This window comes from Pseudochaenichthys georgianus, chromosome 8 (assembly GCF_902827115.2).
Source record: "Pseudochaenichthys georgianus chromosome 8, fPseGeo1.2, whole genome shotgun sequence".
Taxonomy (NCBI): Eukaryota; Metazoa; Chordata; class Actinopteri; order Perciformes; family Channichthyidae; genus Pseudochaenichthys; species Pseudochaenichthys georgianus.
This window is the reverse complement of record NC_047510.2, coordinates 3359309-3374834: the sequence shown is the minus strand read 5'-3', so window position 1 is coordinate 3374834 and position 15526 is coordinate 3359309. Positions and strand designations below refer to the sequence as shown.

Genomic DNA, 15526 nt, shown 5'->3' with positions numbered 1-15526 from the left:
GTAAATTAGAGAGATATTTTATTATGTAGGTAGGAACTGTATGCATCGCTAAGGTTAATTTAAATTGGCTATGCTCAAGTATGTAGACAAGCTAACGTCGAAGTAGTGTATGTGAAATCAACCTCACAATAAGATGTGTGTATATTACAAATAATAATGTCATATTTCAAGATGATTAGGTTAGATATTACAATATGGTTGGTTGAGCTGGAGTTCATTATTGAGCTTACAAGTTAACGTCACAGTCATCTGAAGAAGGAACCCAAACCTTGTTGTTTATATTAATTGCATTACCAAATGGGTATCAAATAAACAGTAAGCATTGGTAACACAACTTCCAAAGTTACAGTAAAATAAAAAGGACCCTGACTCGGACAATACACAATCCAACATGTTCAACAGAATATAATCAGTTATATTGTTTGTACACATGGCACTTTACATATATCTGTTTGTTTAAGGTGTCCAGGTGATGCAGACAGGCTGGACCAGAGAGTGAGAGACAGAACTGGACTCCTCACAGCAGTGAACTTCAGCACAGGTACAAAGGTATAATGGGAGGGCTCGAAGGGCTGCATTGCGTTTCATGTGGACATCCTGTACTTCCTGGAAAGACAAGCAAAAACTAGCATAATTAAAAAGCAATGGCTTTTTTTTAATTAATATATACATGTTTATTTTTGATTGTTGTCTAATTAAAAAAAAAAAAATCCCTATCTGTTATCGTTATATTTGTGACACTCTTCTGAAAAATACAATCCAGTATATTTTACATTATCTGTTTATGATGTGAATTTGAATGAATGTGGTTTTTGTGTAAAAGTAAATAAGCATTGATATTTGGACCAAACTTCTAGTAAACTCACCTGGAGATCACAAATCCTTAGGATTTCACGCAGGGCCTCAGATACCTTGCCAGTGCGTGCCGCCTTCTGCCTGTACAAGGCAATCAGTCGCAGGGTGTGTCTGTCTAGTTCAGAAAAGAACTGGTTCCGTAGGTTGACGTTTGTGATTCGTTGAAACTCAGCAGAAACCTACAGGAACACACAAATGTATAAAGATCATTAATGGATATGCAATTGTAAAATTATTAGTGATGCAACCGGTTTTGTTGTTTCCGTAAAAATATATTACAACATGATCATATCAAAGTATTCATTTAATTTGTATTATTATTTATATTATAAAAATAAATATCGTTTTATAATATATTAACATTGAACAACAACACTGTTCCATTGTGTGCAAAGTAGGCAGTTTCTGCAAGCACAATTGGGAAACGGTGTGCAGACTATGAGAAAGATGTGACAAGGGGCAGAAAAGAGAAAGATTAAAAGGTCTGAGAGCATCTGTGTTTTACCTGTGATTCCATCCGGAGGGCCGGCCATTTCTCTAAAAAGTCCCTGACCAAGGGATTTTCTTGAACGATCTCCTGGCGACGAAGGGCAAAAGTCATCTGCATGAGCTTTTCTATTAAGATGAGGTTCTTCTCACTTTTCTCAACTTCCTGCAAAATCTGGATTCTCATTTCTTCAAGACTGGTCTGGTTTTCTCCTCTGGGAAAGTTTGGAAGGTAATTCACTTCAGCTCGTCTGGCTCTTTTTATTTTCGAGTGGGGGTGATCTTTGTCAGGGTTGTTGATGCTCCTTTTGCCTGCGTTGACAGCCACCTCCACACATCCAGATCTGGCCAACTTGGTACGATAATTCCCCATCTTAAACTTCAGGAAAATCTTCCATCCGTACCATCCACTAACACTTCCAAGCTCTTTAAGACATGGATGAGCCGTTACAAGAGCCTCCGCTGCCATACCCACGTCCCTGTCACTTGGGTAAGGTTTGAAGTTGTGCATCACTGCAGCCATACTCTCCAAGATGTTGTGCTTTTGGCCTCTGTTTAACTTCAATGTCTTTCCATATGTCTCAAAGGCACTGTTTCCCTCTCCAAGCACATGTTCTACTTCATAGGAAAAAGTGGGTACAGGGAAAATGTCAGGCCAGGTCTTCTGACGCTCTCTTACTGACACATGAGGAAGGATGTCTGTATCGGAACTTGCACATGAGCTAATATCACTCTCCGATGTGACTACTTTCAAAGTGCCCTTCTCTGGTAATTCTTGGATATCAAGGAGACAGCTAAGTTGTCCACCAAAGTCAGGATCCTCATACTGCAGGGTAAACTCGAAGTCCAGTTTTGGCTTGACTTTCTCACGCAGTATGTTGATTAGCTCTTCAACTGACTCTGGCCGCTCAGTCAGAGTTACCTTTATGGCAACATCTGTAGCAATATAAACTCGCAGCAGGAATTTCTGGGATGCTGCCATCATCTGAGAGACACAATGAGGTATTGAAATAGAAAAAGAGGGACATTTATTTACATAGATGTAATGCATACAAAAAATATCAACGTAGGTACTCATCATCTTTTACCAAAAGTAGTCTCTATATGACATTATAGATTTCTGTTTATGTGGGCAAAAACTGTATACCTGCCATGTTAAAATGGGGTTTCAATACAGTTGCACTGTTTTCCTTAAAGTGTACTTTCAGTGAAGCAGGATGAATCGTTTTGGTGTCAACAGCAGTTTGCCTTCTATATTGTATGCAGAAAGTGATGAGCTATCATTGAGCTCTGATATGCTGTGGACAGTCATATTCCCTGGGTAAAGTTGAAATGATCTCAAATGTTCAATGTAGCATGATTTGTGTTTTCGGCAGAGAAATGTGACATTGTGGTTAACAAGGAGGATCTGTTCGATTTTGCTAAACTGAGGCAGACCCCCCTCCTGCCCTACAGATACAAACATCCCAACATCATAATTAGTGCCATCAAAAATGATCCTGGATGTGTTGTAAATCATGTGGCTGTCTGTTTGTTGTCCAATGTGCTCTTTTGCAACCTCAGGAAGCTCTGAAACCAAGACAGAAGAGACATTTGATGTCTGCTGATGTGGTTTAAAGAATGATGGTGCACTGAGATAGTATGCCACCATGTGCTGATGCCTAGTTGCTAGTGTTTTTAACACATTCTTGAAGTTTTGTGTGTCATGTACAACACGCTTGAAAAAGCGATGTTTGCCCTCAAATCTCATAGTCCACAAATGGACAAGAGGCCCAAAACAACGTATAAGATCTGGGTAGTGTTCGACATAATGATGCTTAGGGCGTAGTCTCAATGCAGGGAAAACATCCTGAAGAATTTGTCTGTGATCCTGTATCTTAGTTTGCAAATACTGGATAGTTTCATCATCAAACGTTGGTGACAGCACCAGCTCCACAATGTCTTTCAAATCCATCAATACAGTCCAAGCACCATCTTTCTCAGGAACCTTGTTACCGATCATCAATGGGAGTAGTCTCAACAATGCGCTATTTTCGTGGCCATTGCCACCAATGGTCCCTTTTCCAGCAAAGGTTTTTGAGAGAGGCTTTGGTTTGTCACTCTTGTCTGTGTATTGGTAGGGGAATGACACAATCTTCCTGTTCAAATACTCAAGGGTAAAATATTTGAGTCTAATCATCTCCTTAATACACAAGGCCAACTCCACAGGTACAATGCCCTCAAAAAGATCATGCAGGACATCCGGTGGGAAGCCAGTAGTTGTATGAAAATACTGCAAACTCTCGCGCAAGATACAGTCCCCTTTTACACCCAACTGACTTTTACCATCCCCGGCTTGCATAACATCCTGCACGTTTCGGTCATGACTGGCTTTTGTCCTTAGACTAAATTCACCATCTACAACATCATGAGACTGAATTTTTTCTCTTGTAGCGTTGCAGAATCGACAAATATATCCTTCCCTGAAAGACTGCACAAAGCCTGCTAATGCATGAGCTGCAAGATTATCAGACAAGACGCATAAAACAGTACCCCGAACTGACTGACCAAGGCCTTCAATGTATACACCATCTTGTTCAAGAGTGTGAATGTCTTGTAACAATGGACCAAGTGCTCTTTTATAGCCACACCTCTGAATATCAGATACCTTACATAATGCTGCTAGTTGAATGACATGCAGCGCTGATTGGTATTTACCTGGCAAATCAGCCATCACCCAGTAGACAGAGCACAGTTTGTGTATTTTCCTTGAAGTGCCAAGTGGATTTGCAATTTCAAGGTCATCAATGTACAAAAGCAATGGCAGGGATAGCTCTGAAGACGACAACAAGTCATTCTCTTGGCAATATGAGCCATCTCGATGGCTCATGTAAAGCCCCTTTTGTGAGATCTTGGTTTCCTTGATTCTGTCAAGGATGTGTGTTTGAACATTTTCTGGATCATTTGTAGTATAGGGACATAAACTACTGTGCAGCCGGGCTCCAACACATACTGCACTGGTTTTACCACAGGGTAATTTTTCTCAATGAATGTTTTTCTTCGCTTGGCGGAAGACAACTCCTCACCTTTAGCTGTGGCACTGACAAAAATATTTGAGTCCATAACAGCACTCACCAAATCGTTCATGATAGCTTCAGTAGGAGAAATCTGATGCCTCTTAAAAACCTCTTTTAAAGTGTCTTTTATAACAGGTTGAGACAAGGAAAATATCTGAGTCAGATGATCAATTATCTCTTTGGATGCCATATCGGAAACATGAAGAATAGTTTGCATCTTCAGGAAGAGCGAGGACAAATTATGGTGTAACTGGGCTCTCAACTGGCTGGCGTCAGCCTCAGGAGAATCAAACGTGTCTGCATGCTGACACTGAGCAGGATTCTCGTCCTCAGGGTCAGTAGCTGTCAAGACTGGGGCACTATCATTTTGTGTCGACACAATGTCTTCACAAATGTCCAAACTACCTGCATGGTTCCTGCTTTTGTGAGCATTAAATGATGAATAGACATTTGTGCTGTAGCTACAGTTCTTAAATGGGCATGTTACAGTTTCAAGGTTCTTTAAGTGTCCCCTTAAATGACTGAACACTGTTGCTTCAGAGAACGAATGTTTAAAGTTACACAAGGGGCAGCTAAAAATTGCACATCCTCCTTGTGCTCCCTCACTTGCACCAGTACTACACACATTTTTGTGAAGCCGTGATAAATGAATTTTCAATGCATTAAATGATTGAAATGTACAAATGCAAGAGTCATAGACACATGGCAAAGGGCTAACTCTTGAGTACTGGCTATGCTTCAAACGATAGTGCCTAAATAACTGAGCCTGGGTGTCTGACGAGACAGCACATAATTTGCACTTCCACGCCATTGAACCATTTCAACAAAGCATGATGATCGGATCTGTAGATAGGCCAGTTCTGTTCAAGTTACCTTGAATCTTGAGTCTCACTGCTCTGAACCAGCTTCACCCTACGACAAAAAGAAATGTGCAGAGTTTTAATACAAGTTTGCAGTTTTCATTAGCTTACTGTCACTAGCAAACATGCCTGTGTGTAGGCCTCAACGTAATTGTGGAAAACAGCCCTAGCTAGCTACTAGCTTAATTCAGGAATAACATCACATTTACCATATAATATCGGATAACATTAAGCACCAGTAACACACTTATAAACAGTAGGGCTGCCGTTGACTGATAGGAGTTACTAGCTAAAGTTAACATGCTGCTGCTCTGACGTTAACGTCCTTACACTCCATTGAACCATTTCAACCATGCAACTTCAACAAAGCATGATGATCGGATTACTGTAGAAAGGCCAGTTCTGTTCAATGTTGTGAATACCTAATTAAATAAATAAACCTACTGGAAAAAAGTTCTAAATTAATTAATTGAAAAAACAGAACACAGTATGGGTTAGCAATAACTTACCTTGAATATTGATGCAACAGCTTCACCCTACGGCAAAAATAAATGTGCAGAGTTTTAATACAAGCTTGCCGTTTGCATTAGCTTACATCTAGCTAGCATCAACGTAATTGTGGAAAACAGCTCTTGCTAGCTACTAGCTTAATTCAGGAGTATTCAGGAATGACATCACATTTACCAGATAATAGCGTTAATAAGCACCAGTAAGTAACACACTTTTAAACAGTAGGGCTGCCGTTGACTAATAGGAGTTTCTAGCTAAAGTTAGCATACTGCTGCTCTAACGTTGAGGTCCTTACAGTACTTAACCGGCAGTCCGAAATTCAAAAAATAGCGCGAAGCAGCCGGTAACTGCGGCGCTCTGCACGTAACTCTGAATTAAACAACAGTTTAAACAGTCTAACGATCACATATAATCTTCGGGTGGTATATCCTTACAATATTATAACAAGAAAAGCAGTTTTAACGACTTATTTTGGTACTTACAAGTTAAACCATGTGTGGAATCCCTTCGCTTGCAAGAGCCGCCATGTTGGATGGATCTTTCTCGATTCGTCGCAACGTCATGACGTAATGACGTCAGACGCTGCGTGACTGTTCACTCACAAGTTTTCATTCAAATTTGAATATTCACTCATAAACTATGATTCACATAAAATTAAACAGCACTTTTCGTTAAGAGAACGTATAAATGTAATGTTCGGTTGACTTGATATTTGGTTTTGATTGCAGTACCCATAATACTTATGAGTTAGTAGTACTGTTGGGGTTTACAGTGAAGATGGCGCAGACAAATCAACTTCCGGTGAGACCGAGGAGCGAGGAAATGAAAATAGTCGATCTGAGAGAGGGCCTTGGAATTCCACCGAGGCCGTGTACTTGGTTTGGGGGAAATTTCGAGGCTGCACATGGGTAGACTTCGCCTCCTTAAAATCCCCACAATGCTTTGCGCACGGACCAAGTATGTAGTGGCGTGGAACATGTGTTGGTAAATATGTTACTTTGTTACATTTGTTTTTTATCACCAAAAATGTGTTCTGTGAAAGTAAAGCAAGTTCATAATTAGATAGACATCGTGAGGTATTTATTTTCGGTACAGTTTATGTTGAAACCGTTAGAGAGAGAGAGGCACACTTGTTAGCCTGTTCCATTCTTCTTCGTTTTCCGAAACCGTGGCTTGGAAGCATACTTGCTTCCTTTCTGAAGGAAGTGACTTGGAAGTACGCGACTACCAAGCCAGCATCCTCGCGATTGAGAAACACCCATGAACTCTGCTACATTTACGTGTCTGCACCACGCAAACAACCCCAATGTAAAGTGAATGAGGCTCCTTTGTCGTGTTGCACACATGCATTTCTACAACGTCCAGCGGTGAGCTTTTATTCTATAAAATGTTGTTAAAATCTACTTTATAGCTTGTAGTAACTCACGGGAGGCTTCTTTTATTTTATTTGTATTCATAATAATTTTTATTTTTCGTCAGAATGTATTATGGTGCATTAGTTACGAATTGTTGTTCTAAAAAAACAGTGCATTGTGTGTAATACAACTGTGATTTTTATTAAATTAGTTAGTTTTTAAGGAAGGCCAGAGCTTCAGCTGTGTCAAATAGATTGTTCCCTTTAGTTAACGTTTTTTAAAAGAACATTATATTCCGATTTGATCATGTCCCGTTTATTGTATTACGGAGAGCAATATGATATATATCACTCAGTATAACAGGCCATTGGATAACGCAGGACTTTACACCCGGAAGTAAGTATTCTCTTTACTGTCGATTGATTTTACAGTGCTATCTGCATTACTCATCAACTCAAAAACACCAGATTATCCTTGTTAATTACACAACATTGATTGGTTTAAATTGTGTACAATGCTTTTGTCTCAAGCTCTTTGATTGGTTGACCTCCAACTGCATTCCATATAAAAAAAACGTTTCGTAAAAGATAACGAATCATACTTTATTCAGCAGTACCTGCTTTACTCTTTGAAAGTCATCACATGAATGCATTGTAATAAATGGTTTGGCTGCATTCAATATTACACATCTGTTGTAGTTCTTTATTTATCTACAGAGATCAGACATCAGAATAGACCGGAAACTATTCTTTTACCGTTCTGTTTTAATTTCACAATAAAGTTAGTAGTAATAATCTGTTTTGATATTATTGTTTTTTATTAACTACTAGACGACTGGATCATGTTAAGACCATCTTTTCTGTGTTGCTGTGGGTTTTTTCCATCGCTTTTGTGTTACAAATATCAAAACAATAACAGAATCCGTTGTAAAGTAAACCAGAAACAGCAGTATATTTTATTTTGTTAAAACTATAGGTTACTTACGTAACCCCAGCACTCAGAGTAACATGAAGTGAGATGTCTCACTATGGGATGCGCCTCATCGCGGAGCAAACAGAAGCATCAATCTCATTACGCCAATCCTGATTGGCTGGAGATCTTGACATCAACGTCAGGGGAAATCACCCCCTATAAGTAGCTTGCGCCACAACGCATGCATCATTCAAAATAAGCACCTCTTCTCGCTTCACCATAGCAAGGAGGGCCGTCTGGTGAGACATCTCACTTCATGTTACTCTGAGAACTGGGGTTACGTAAGTAACCTATAGTTCTCATTCATAACACTCCGTTCGGTGTCTCACTATGGGATATTGTAGCTCCCGTATTGCCAGAGGAGCTTATCTCGAAGATCACCGATCAACCAGAATTTAACAGGTGGAGTCCCGACTCAACAAGGTGCCCAGCACTGCTCGGGCCACGCTTGGAGCGGAGACGTCTAGCCTGTAAAAGCGGACAAAAGTGAGCGGCGAAGACCAGCTTGCTGCTGCACAGATGTCTTGAACAAAGCCCAGGATGTAGCCAGGCCCCGAGTCGAGTGAGCCCGCAGACCCGAAGGTGCTTGCAGATTCTGACTCGTATAGGCCAAAGCAATCGCCTCCACGATCCAGTGGGATAGTCGTTGCTTAGTAACAGGCTTACCCTTGTGAGGTTTAGCCCAGGACACGAAGAGTTGGTCATTAAGACGAAGCTCTCTTGATCTGTCCATATATGTGTGCAAAGCCCGGACTGGACACAATAGATCCTGCTGCTGCTCCCCGGAGGAAACCAGCTGCGGAGGAAATGCCTCAATGTCAATCGGGGTACACGAACCAACCACCTTTGGTGTAAAGGCAAGGTTTGGTTTCAAAAACACTCTCGTTTGCCCTGGGGCAAACTGAGTGCATGAGGGATGTACAGACAGTGCGTGAATATCGCTGACCCGCTTGGCGGATGCCAGGGCCAGTAACAGCACTGTCTTGAGTGACAGATGTTTCATGTCAGCTCCTTCCAGGGGTTCAATTGGGGTCATTTTGAGCCCATTTAAAACCACTGCCAGGTCCCATAAGGGCACCAGCGACCTGGAGACAGGGAGGAGCCTGTAAGCTCCCTTCATAAAACGGCAAACCAAAGGATGTTGGCTAGCCGTCTTACCCTCAAAGCCCACATGGCATGCAGCAATAGCAGCCAGGTACACCTTGATCGTGGAGAAAGCTCTGTGTTTATCGATCAAGTCCTGTAGAAATGATAAAATCACCCCGGCAGGACATTGAAAAGAGATGTGTCCTTCTTGAAGGCACCACTCCTCAAACACCCTCCACTTACAGTCGTAAAGAGACCTGGTGGAGGAAGCTCTCGCACTCTGAATAGTGTTTATCACTATGGGCCTGACCACTCACGGGTCAGGCCCATAGTGCCCCGCACTCTGTGCGTGGGTGAAAGATCGCCCTCCCCGCCTGAGACAATCTGTCCCTGCGTGGTGGGGGCTGCCACGGCTGCCCGCACAACAGCTGATATATCTCCGCCAGCCCGTACGTTGCGGGCTAGGGTGGAAACATCAGAGTAAGTGCGTGGCGTTGCTCCTTCAGTCTGGCCAGAGTTAAGGGTAACAGAGCCAGGGGTGGGAACGTGTACAGAGGACCCGGAGGTCAATCGTGTACGAGTGCGTCCCCGCCTAACGGTGCGTTTAAATCGTGCATAAAAGAGAACAGCTGACATTGAGCATTTTCTCCTCTTGCGAACAGACTTAACGCGGCTCCGCCGTAACGCACCCACAGCGGACTCCCGATCCTTGGATGAGGAGTCCAGTCTGCATAGAGTGGTGCACCTTTTGACAGTAATTCTGTCCCTAGGTGCATAACTCCCGGTACCTGTGTCGTTCTCAGAGAGAGGAGACGTCTGCCGCTCCAAGGGATCAATTTGTGTGCCAGTGTGTGTGACTGGAGACAACGCAACCTCCCCTGGCGGTTCATACACGATATCGTGTTATCTGTCCTCACGAGGACATGATGTCCTCTGAGAGAAGGCAGGAAGCGTTTTTGGGTGGGGAACACCGCTAAAAGCTCCGGGTAGTTTACGTGCGCCCGCTGGAAGTCTCTGTTCTAGAGACCTCTCACCGGGCGACCTTCGTAAATCCCCTATCAGCCCGTCTGACCTGCGTCCGTGGTGACCACCTTCCGTGAAAGGACTGCACCCGTAGGCGCGTCCCGCACTGGAAAAGTCGGGTGTAGTGCCACTACGCATTTCATAATAACAAAAACTCTCCGTACGCCGTGGCGTTCGGGGTTTAGTTTTATTATGAGGCCCATGTTGAGTGGGTGCTTTACGAGGACATTTTCCTCCGTAATCTGACTCCGCTCGGTGGGCTTTATAGATAAAACCCCTCTTTCTAGGAGAGAGAGAACCTCTCTCTCCGGAATATGGGTTGACTCTCTCTGGGTTTGTGAAAACAGATAAATTATAACTGTTTTGAGAAGCCCAGGCAGATGTCGTGAGTATCTCCTGCTGTATGCTCCTTAGAGCCAGCTGGGATGTCACTCTTACGGCTCCGGTCGGCACTGCGCATGCGCGTGACGGAGGTGCCTTTATAGCTCCAGGCGGCACTGCGCATGTGTGTGCCGGTGGTGCCCTCACGGTTCCAGTCGGCACTGCGCCTGCGCGTGCCGGTGGTGCCCTTAAAGCCCCAGCAGTCACTGCGCATGCGTGTGGCGGTGGCTTCACGGACCCGTCAATAATCCGTCCTTTGAGAGGTGCCGTAGCTGCTCTTAAAAGGGGAAGAATTGGCGGGCTGTCCATTACAGCTCTAGCCGGCACTGCGCATGCGCATGACGGTAGTGCCCTTAAAGCCCCAACCGGCACTGCACATGCGTGTGGCGGTGGTGCCTTCACAGACCCGTTTATTATCCGCCTTTTGAGAGAGGCCGTAGCTGCTCTCAGAAGGGGATTTATAGTTAACGGACTGTTTATTGTCTTTCTTTTCATTTCTTTGAGCTGCGCCCTTGGCCGTAGCCTGGATGCGTCAGCGGAAAATGGTTTATTCAGACAAGAAAGATGTGACATGTGTTTTATGCGGACTTGAGGATGACGTTGAGGCATCTCTCGAGGCGGCGGGGACACATTTAGAGCCGGGGAAAGAACTTCCAGCTCTGTCACGGAGGGGAGAAGGAGGGGCTGTCAGGCCGCTCGCTTCTTCTTCCTCGACTGCTGGCCGAAATTCTGGGTTGGCTGCGCCTGGGCTGCAGCCGGAACCGGAGATTTTCTAGGCCAACTCGCCCTCCTCTCCTGCCTGGGCTGGGGACTCGGGGCGGGCTGCGGCCTCTGCTGTCCTGGTACTTTGAACCTAGCAGAGCTCGGTGCAGCTTGGGCGAAGGGCCGCCGTTGCGAAGGCAGCGGCTGGACCCTTCGAGGGAGACAGAGGTGGAGGGCCTCGTCTTCCTTCTTTTTCGACTCGCACTTCCTCTGCATGGAAGCGAGAGCGGAGCCGAAAATCCCCTCAGGAACGATGGGCATGTCAAGCACATCTTCCTTTTCCCGGTCTGGGAGGTTGGTGAGGTTGAGCCATCTAGCTCTTTCCTGCACCACCATGATCCCCATTACCTTGCCCGTGGCCTGGACGGCGCAGCGTTGGACACGGAGACAAATGTCTGTGACCGCGGCTATCTCGTCCAGAGTGGCCGGTCCAGGATTGCTCGACATATCCTCACAGAGCTCCGCTTGGTACGCGGTTAGCATCGAGGAAACGTTCAGAGCCCTGGCGGACAATGCTGCGGCTCTGTAGGCCCGTTCCGTCATGGTAGACTGGAATCGGTCCGTTTTTGCTGGCAGCGTGGGGTTCCTGCTTGGTGGCTGGCCCATCCTCGGTAGGAGGTGGGCTGCTACCAGCGGTTCCATAGGTGGTATGTGGAGCAGGCCGAGCCTCTCCATACCGTCACAGTCAAGGGAGTGGGCACCCTGGATTGGGGCCTTGTTGCTAAAGGGCCGGTCTCTCCACGAGACCGACACCTCATCCAACATCTCCGGGAAGACCGGAAGGAGTTGCCTCTTTGTCCTTGTTGTTTGGGAAAACAGTTTCCCCTCGTAACGGGACCTGGAGGTCTCCTTGGCCATTTCGGGCCACGGGATGTCTAGCCTGGACGCGGCGCGCTGACACACGGCCTGCAGGTCCATGCTTAGACAGGGCGAAGCTGGTGTGCTATCGCCCGGGAGAGCAGCCATCGCTCCCGGCTTTGCAGCCTGAGCCGATGACATGAAGATGTCGTCTTCCTGCTCATCCGACTCAGACAGGAGGAACTCAGAGGTATACTCTTCGTCCTCCATGTAGTCTAACTCCATCTTCCGCGGGTGAAACCATGGTGAGGTCCAGCCGGGAGCCCCAGCTTGGTATAGCGTGGGGCCCCGTTCCCGCGTTTCTTACCGCCACCGGACAGTACTCTTCAAAGGGTTCACGAAATATGACTACTACTCTTACTGTTTAACATTTTGGGTTACTTGATGTTACTTCATGTTAAGGCTAATAAAAATGACAAGGCTGTAATGCTAACTAACGTGCTAGCTACTAGCTAGGTAGCTAACTTGATCCAGCCACTCCTGGTCGTTTCATCAGACGGGAAGCGAAAGAACGAGCAATACCCATTGCTGGTATGATAACAACCTGGTACTAAGCACGCAGGCATCTTGTTAAAGTTATCTTATCTTAGCTATCTCTATTTTAGTGGAGGAAAACAATTGTGACATCACTTACGCGACTCTGGGATTTGTAGTCTTTCTAGTTGCGTATTGTTCATAGTCTTATATTTCAACAGTTTTACGACAAACTGTGACTTTTTTGACATGGAAATGATTTGTTAAGATTGACAAACATCATATGTGTAATTCATGGCACAATTGAAACAGGATCGAAAGATACGTTTTCTCTCTCCATTGACTTCAATACATAATTTTTCCGAAATAAGGTCCCATGGGTGGAAGTAGATGGGCATGACTTCGCCACTCTATGGGTTTGTCAAGCAAAGCACATGGTGTAGTCCCAAACGATAGCTGAGGATTCTGGGTAGTGTAGTGTCTTCTGCCATCCTAAACTCTGAACAAATATTTGTTTCTCCGAATCGAAGGGGAAAAATACAAAAGCATTGTGCACAATCTAAACCAATCAATGTTGTGTAATCAAAAAGGATAATCTGGTGTTCTTGAGTTGATGAGTAGTGCAGATATCACTGTAAAATCAATCGACAGTAAAGAGAATACTTACTTCCGGGTGTTATCCAATGGTAATGGACGCTCACATTGCTCTTTGCGTCCGTAATACAATAAAGGGGACATGATCAAATAGGAATATAACTATCTTTTAAATAACGTTAACTAAAGGGAACAATCTATTTGACACAGCTGAAGCTCTGGCCTTCCTTAAAAACTAACTAATTTAATAAAAATCACAGTTGTATTACACACAATGCACTGTTTTTTGAGAACAAAAATTCGTAACTAATGCACCATAATACATTCTGACGAAAAATAAAAATTATTATGAGACACGTAAATGTAGCAGAGTTCGTGACTCCACCACGCAATGCGGTGTTAAGGAGTCATGGTGGAGTCACGCATTCTGGTGAGACCAGGTTTGCATTTTACCACTACTGGTTCCCTTGTCTCAGAGTCAATGGGATTTCTCCGTAGGATTTTGGAAAATAGCTCGAAATAAGGTCTGTGGTTGACACACATTTAAGAGACGGATCACGTTTTGTTCTACGACATTAAATACATCAGCAGTGACCCCAATGGTGATTTTTGAAGAGTTTACGTGTCTGAAAAACGATGAATAGGACTACAGAAGTTGTGGAGGACGTTGTACGTCATTACGCCGAACACATAAACACCCCCGCTAAATTGGTTTGCCCCTGTTCTGCTTGAAATCAAATACCTGCGTGTGCTCTGCGTAAACTGTTAAAACAAACGCTTCAGCTTGTACAATTTTGAATCTGTATTTTTGAATATCGATCTTGAGTTGGCATGACGTTGAAGTTGTGCAACCTTGCTATATTCGGCTGTAGTTCGTTTATAGCATAACTTTAGCATTTTGCTTCTGGCGATTAGATTTAAGATTACAAAATTATAAAAGTAGGGTAGACATGTGGAGATTATCCAGCTGAACAAAACATGTTATCAAACAGGTTCGTTTTCCACAGACCATATTTCGAGCTATTTTCCAAAATGCTATGGAGAAATCCCATTGCTTTTTTGTCGAGGGAACCCATGCACAGTTTATTTCCGGGTACATACATCATCCCTGCACCACTCTATAGAAGCACACCAGGGATGGAGAGGGCTGAAAATCTTGGAAGAAGGAAGGACAGGATAAAGGAAAAATATTTCTAGATACAATGCAATAAATGATTTTATTTTTAATATTGGTTATTCAAAAATGTTCCTTAGGAGTAGCGGTTGTTACAATCCTGGTCTAGTCCGAGGCCAGAGGAAATTAACACTATTATGATCATTTTAACTGAAGCTACACACAAAGCTAACTATCCCTGTCCCTTTTTAACTAATACAATATTACTCCCTTGTGTGTGTTTGCATGGAGCCTGAAGGCAGCTGCAGAAGCAGAGAGGTCAGAGTCTCTGTAGATAACTCCCACTCCCTCACACACACATCGGCCCACACACTGCTTGTGTCTTTTGTCTCTCTCTGCACCTCTTCCTCTTTACCTCCCTCAGTTCTGTTTCACTTTTTATGCAGGAACACACACGCACGCACGCACGCACACACACACAGTGCCAACCAAGGGCAGATCAGAGGAGCCATATGTCTTCATCACATGGTTGTTTCATTTATTAATGAAACGCTCCAGCCCGCTTTACCCACAACCCCCTGCAGTCAAATACAAAGTCCAGCGGACTGCCTCATCATCGTTGTGTGTGAAGTAATATTCCATGTTTAGCTACCAAGCTTTAGCCTCATAGCTAAAGTGATATTGCTGCAACCATCACATCTTTACTCAATGTGTTATCTAACTTACAGTGTTGTAACATTCAGACATTAGCACTCTCTGCTGAGCTCTGTGTGTTTGTTGGCCTATGTTGCTGCTCGAAATTTAAAGGGGACCTATTATGCAATATTTCAAAAATATATTGTAGAGCCATACCTATGCAAAACATGTCTGTGAAGTTTTTTGCTTAAACTACCAACCAGATCACCCATTGTAGCCATGCCTCATATCCCTCTAAAACAGCCCTGTTCCAAAAAGGCTGAATCTGTGACCGTAGCTTTAAATGGAACAGCTGCTGCTAGCCACGCCCCTTTGTAGCATCACGCAGCTTTCCCCTGCTATGAGAGTTTTCTACCGGGAGAAACTCAGCTAAACGCTGCCGTGATTAAATGCCATATTATGTTCCAAAACACTAAAACGCATTATTTCTGAAACAGTATGGAG

The 15526-nt window shown here is 44.0% G+C and overlaps 2 protein-coding genes across 2 annotated transcripts in view; both read right to left on the bottom strand.

The window, feature by feature from the left end:
- The window catches only part of LOC117451659 (TANK-binding kinase 1-binding protein 1-like), a 66397-nt gene that overhangs the window by 26788 nt on the left and 24083 nt on the right, over positions 1–15526 (bottom strand). The gene's annotated exons all lie outside the window — the stretch shown is intronic.
- Positions 457–6408, bottom strand: LOC117451661 (uncharacterized). The gene is made up of 6 exons (XM_071204137.1): positions 6250–6408; positions 5767–5793; positions 5271–5309; positions 1361–2326; positions 867–1034; positions 457–606 (listed from the first exon to the last, which is right to left on the bottom strand). The coding sequence occupies exons 4-6, from the start codon at positions 2324–2326 to the stop codon at positions 457–459; spliced, it is 1284 nt and encodes a 427-aa protein (XP_071060238.1). The 5' UTR covers positions 5271–5309; positions 5767–5793; positions 6250–6408.

Excerpts from the sequence above, each read along its gene's own strand:
- LOC117451661 (XM_071204137.1), bottom strand. The coding sequence starts at position 2,326 with ATGATGGCAGCATCCCAGAAATTCCTGCTGCGAGTTTATATTGCTACA. Across the intron at positions 1,035-1,360 it reads CCCTCCGGATGGAATCACAG|GTTTCTGCTGAGTTTCAACG; the intron begins GTAAAACACAGA and ends GTGTTCCTGTAG. Across the intron at positions 607-866 it reads TAAGGATTTGTGATCTCCAG|GAAGTACAGGATGTCCACAT; the intron begins GTGAGTTTACTA and ends TTGTCTTTCCAG.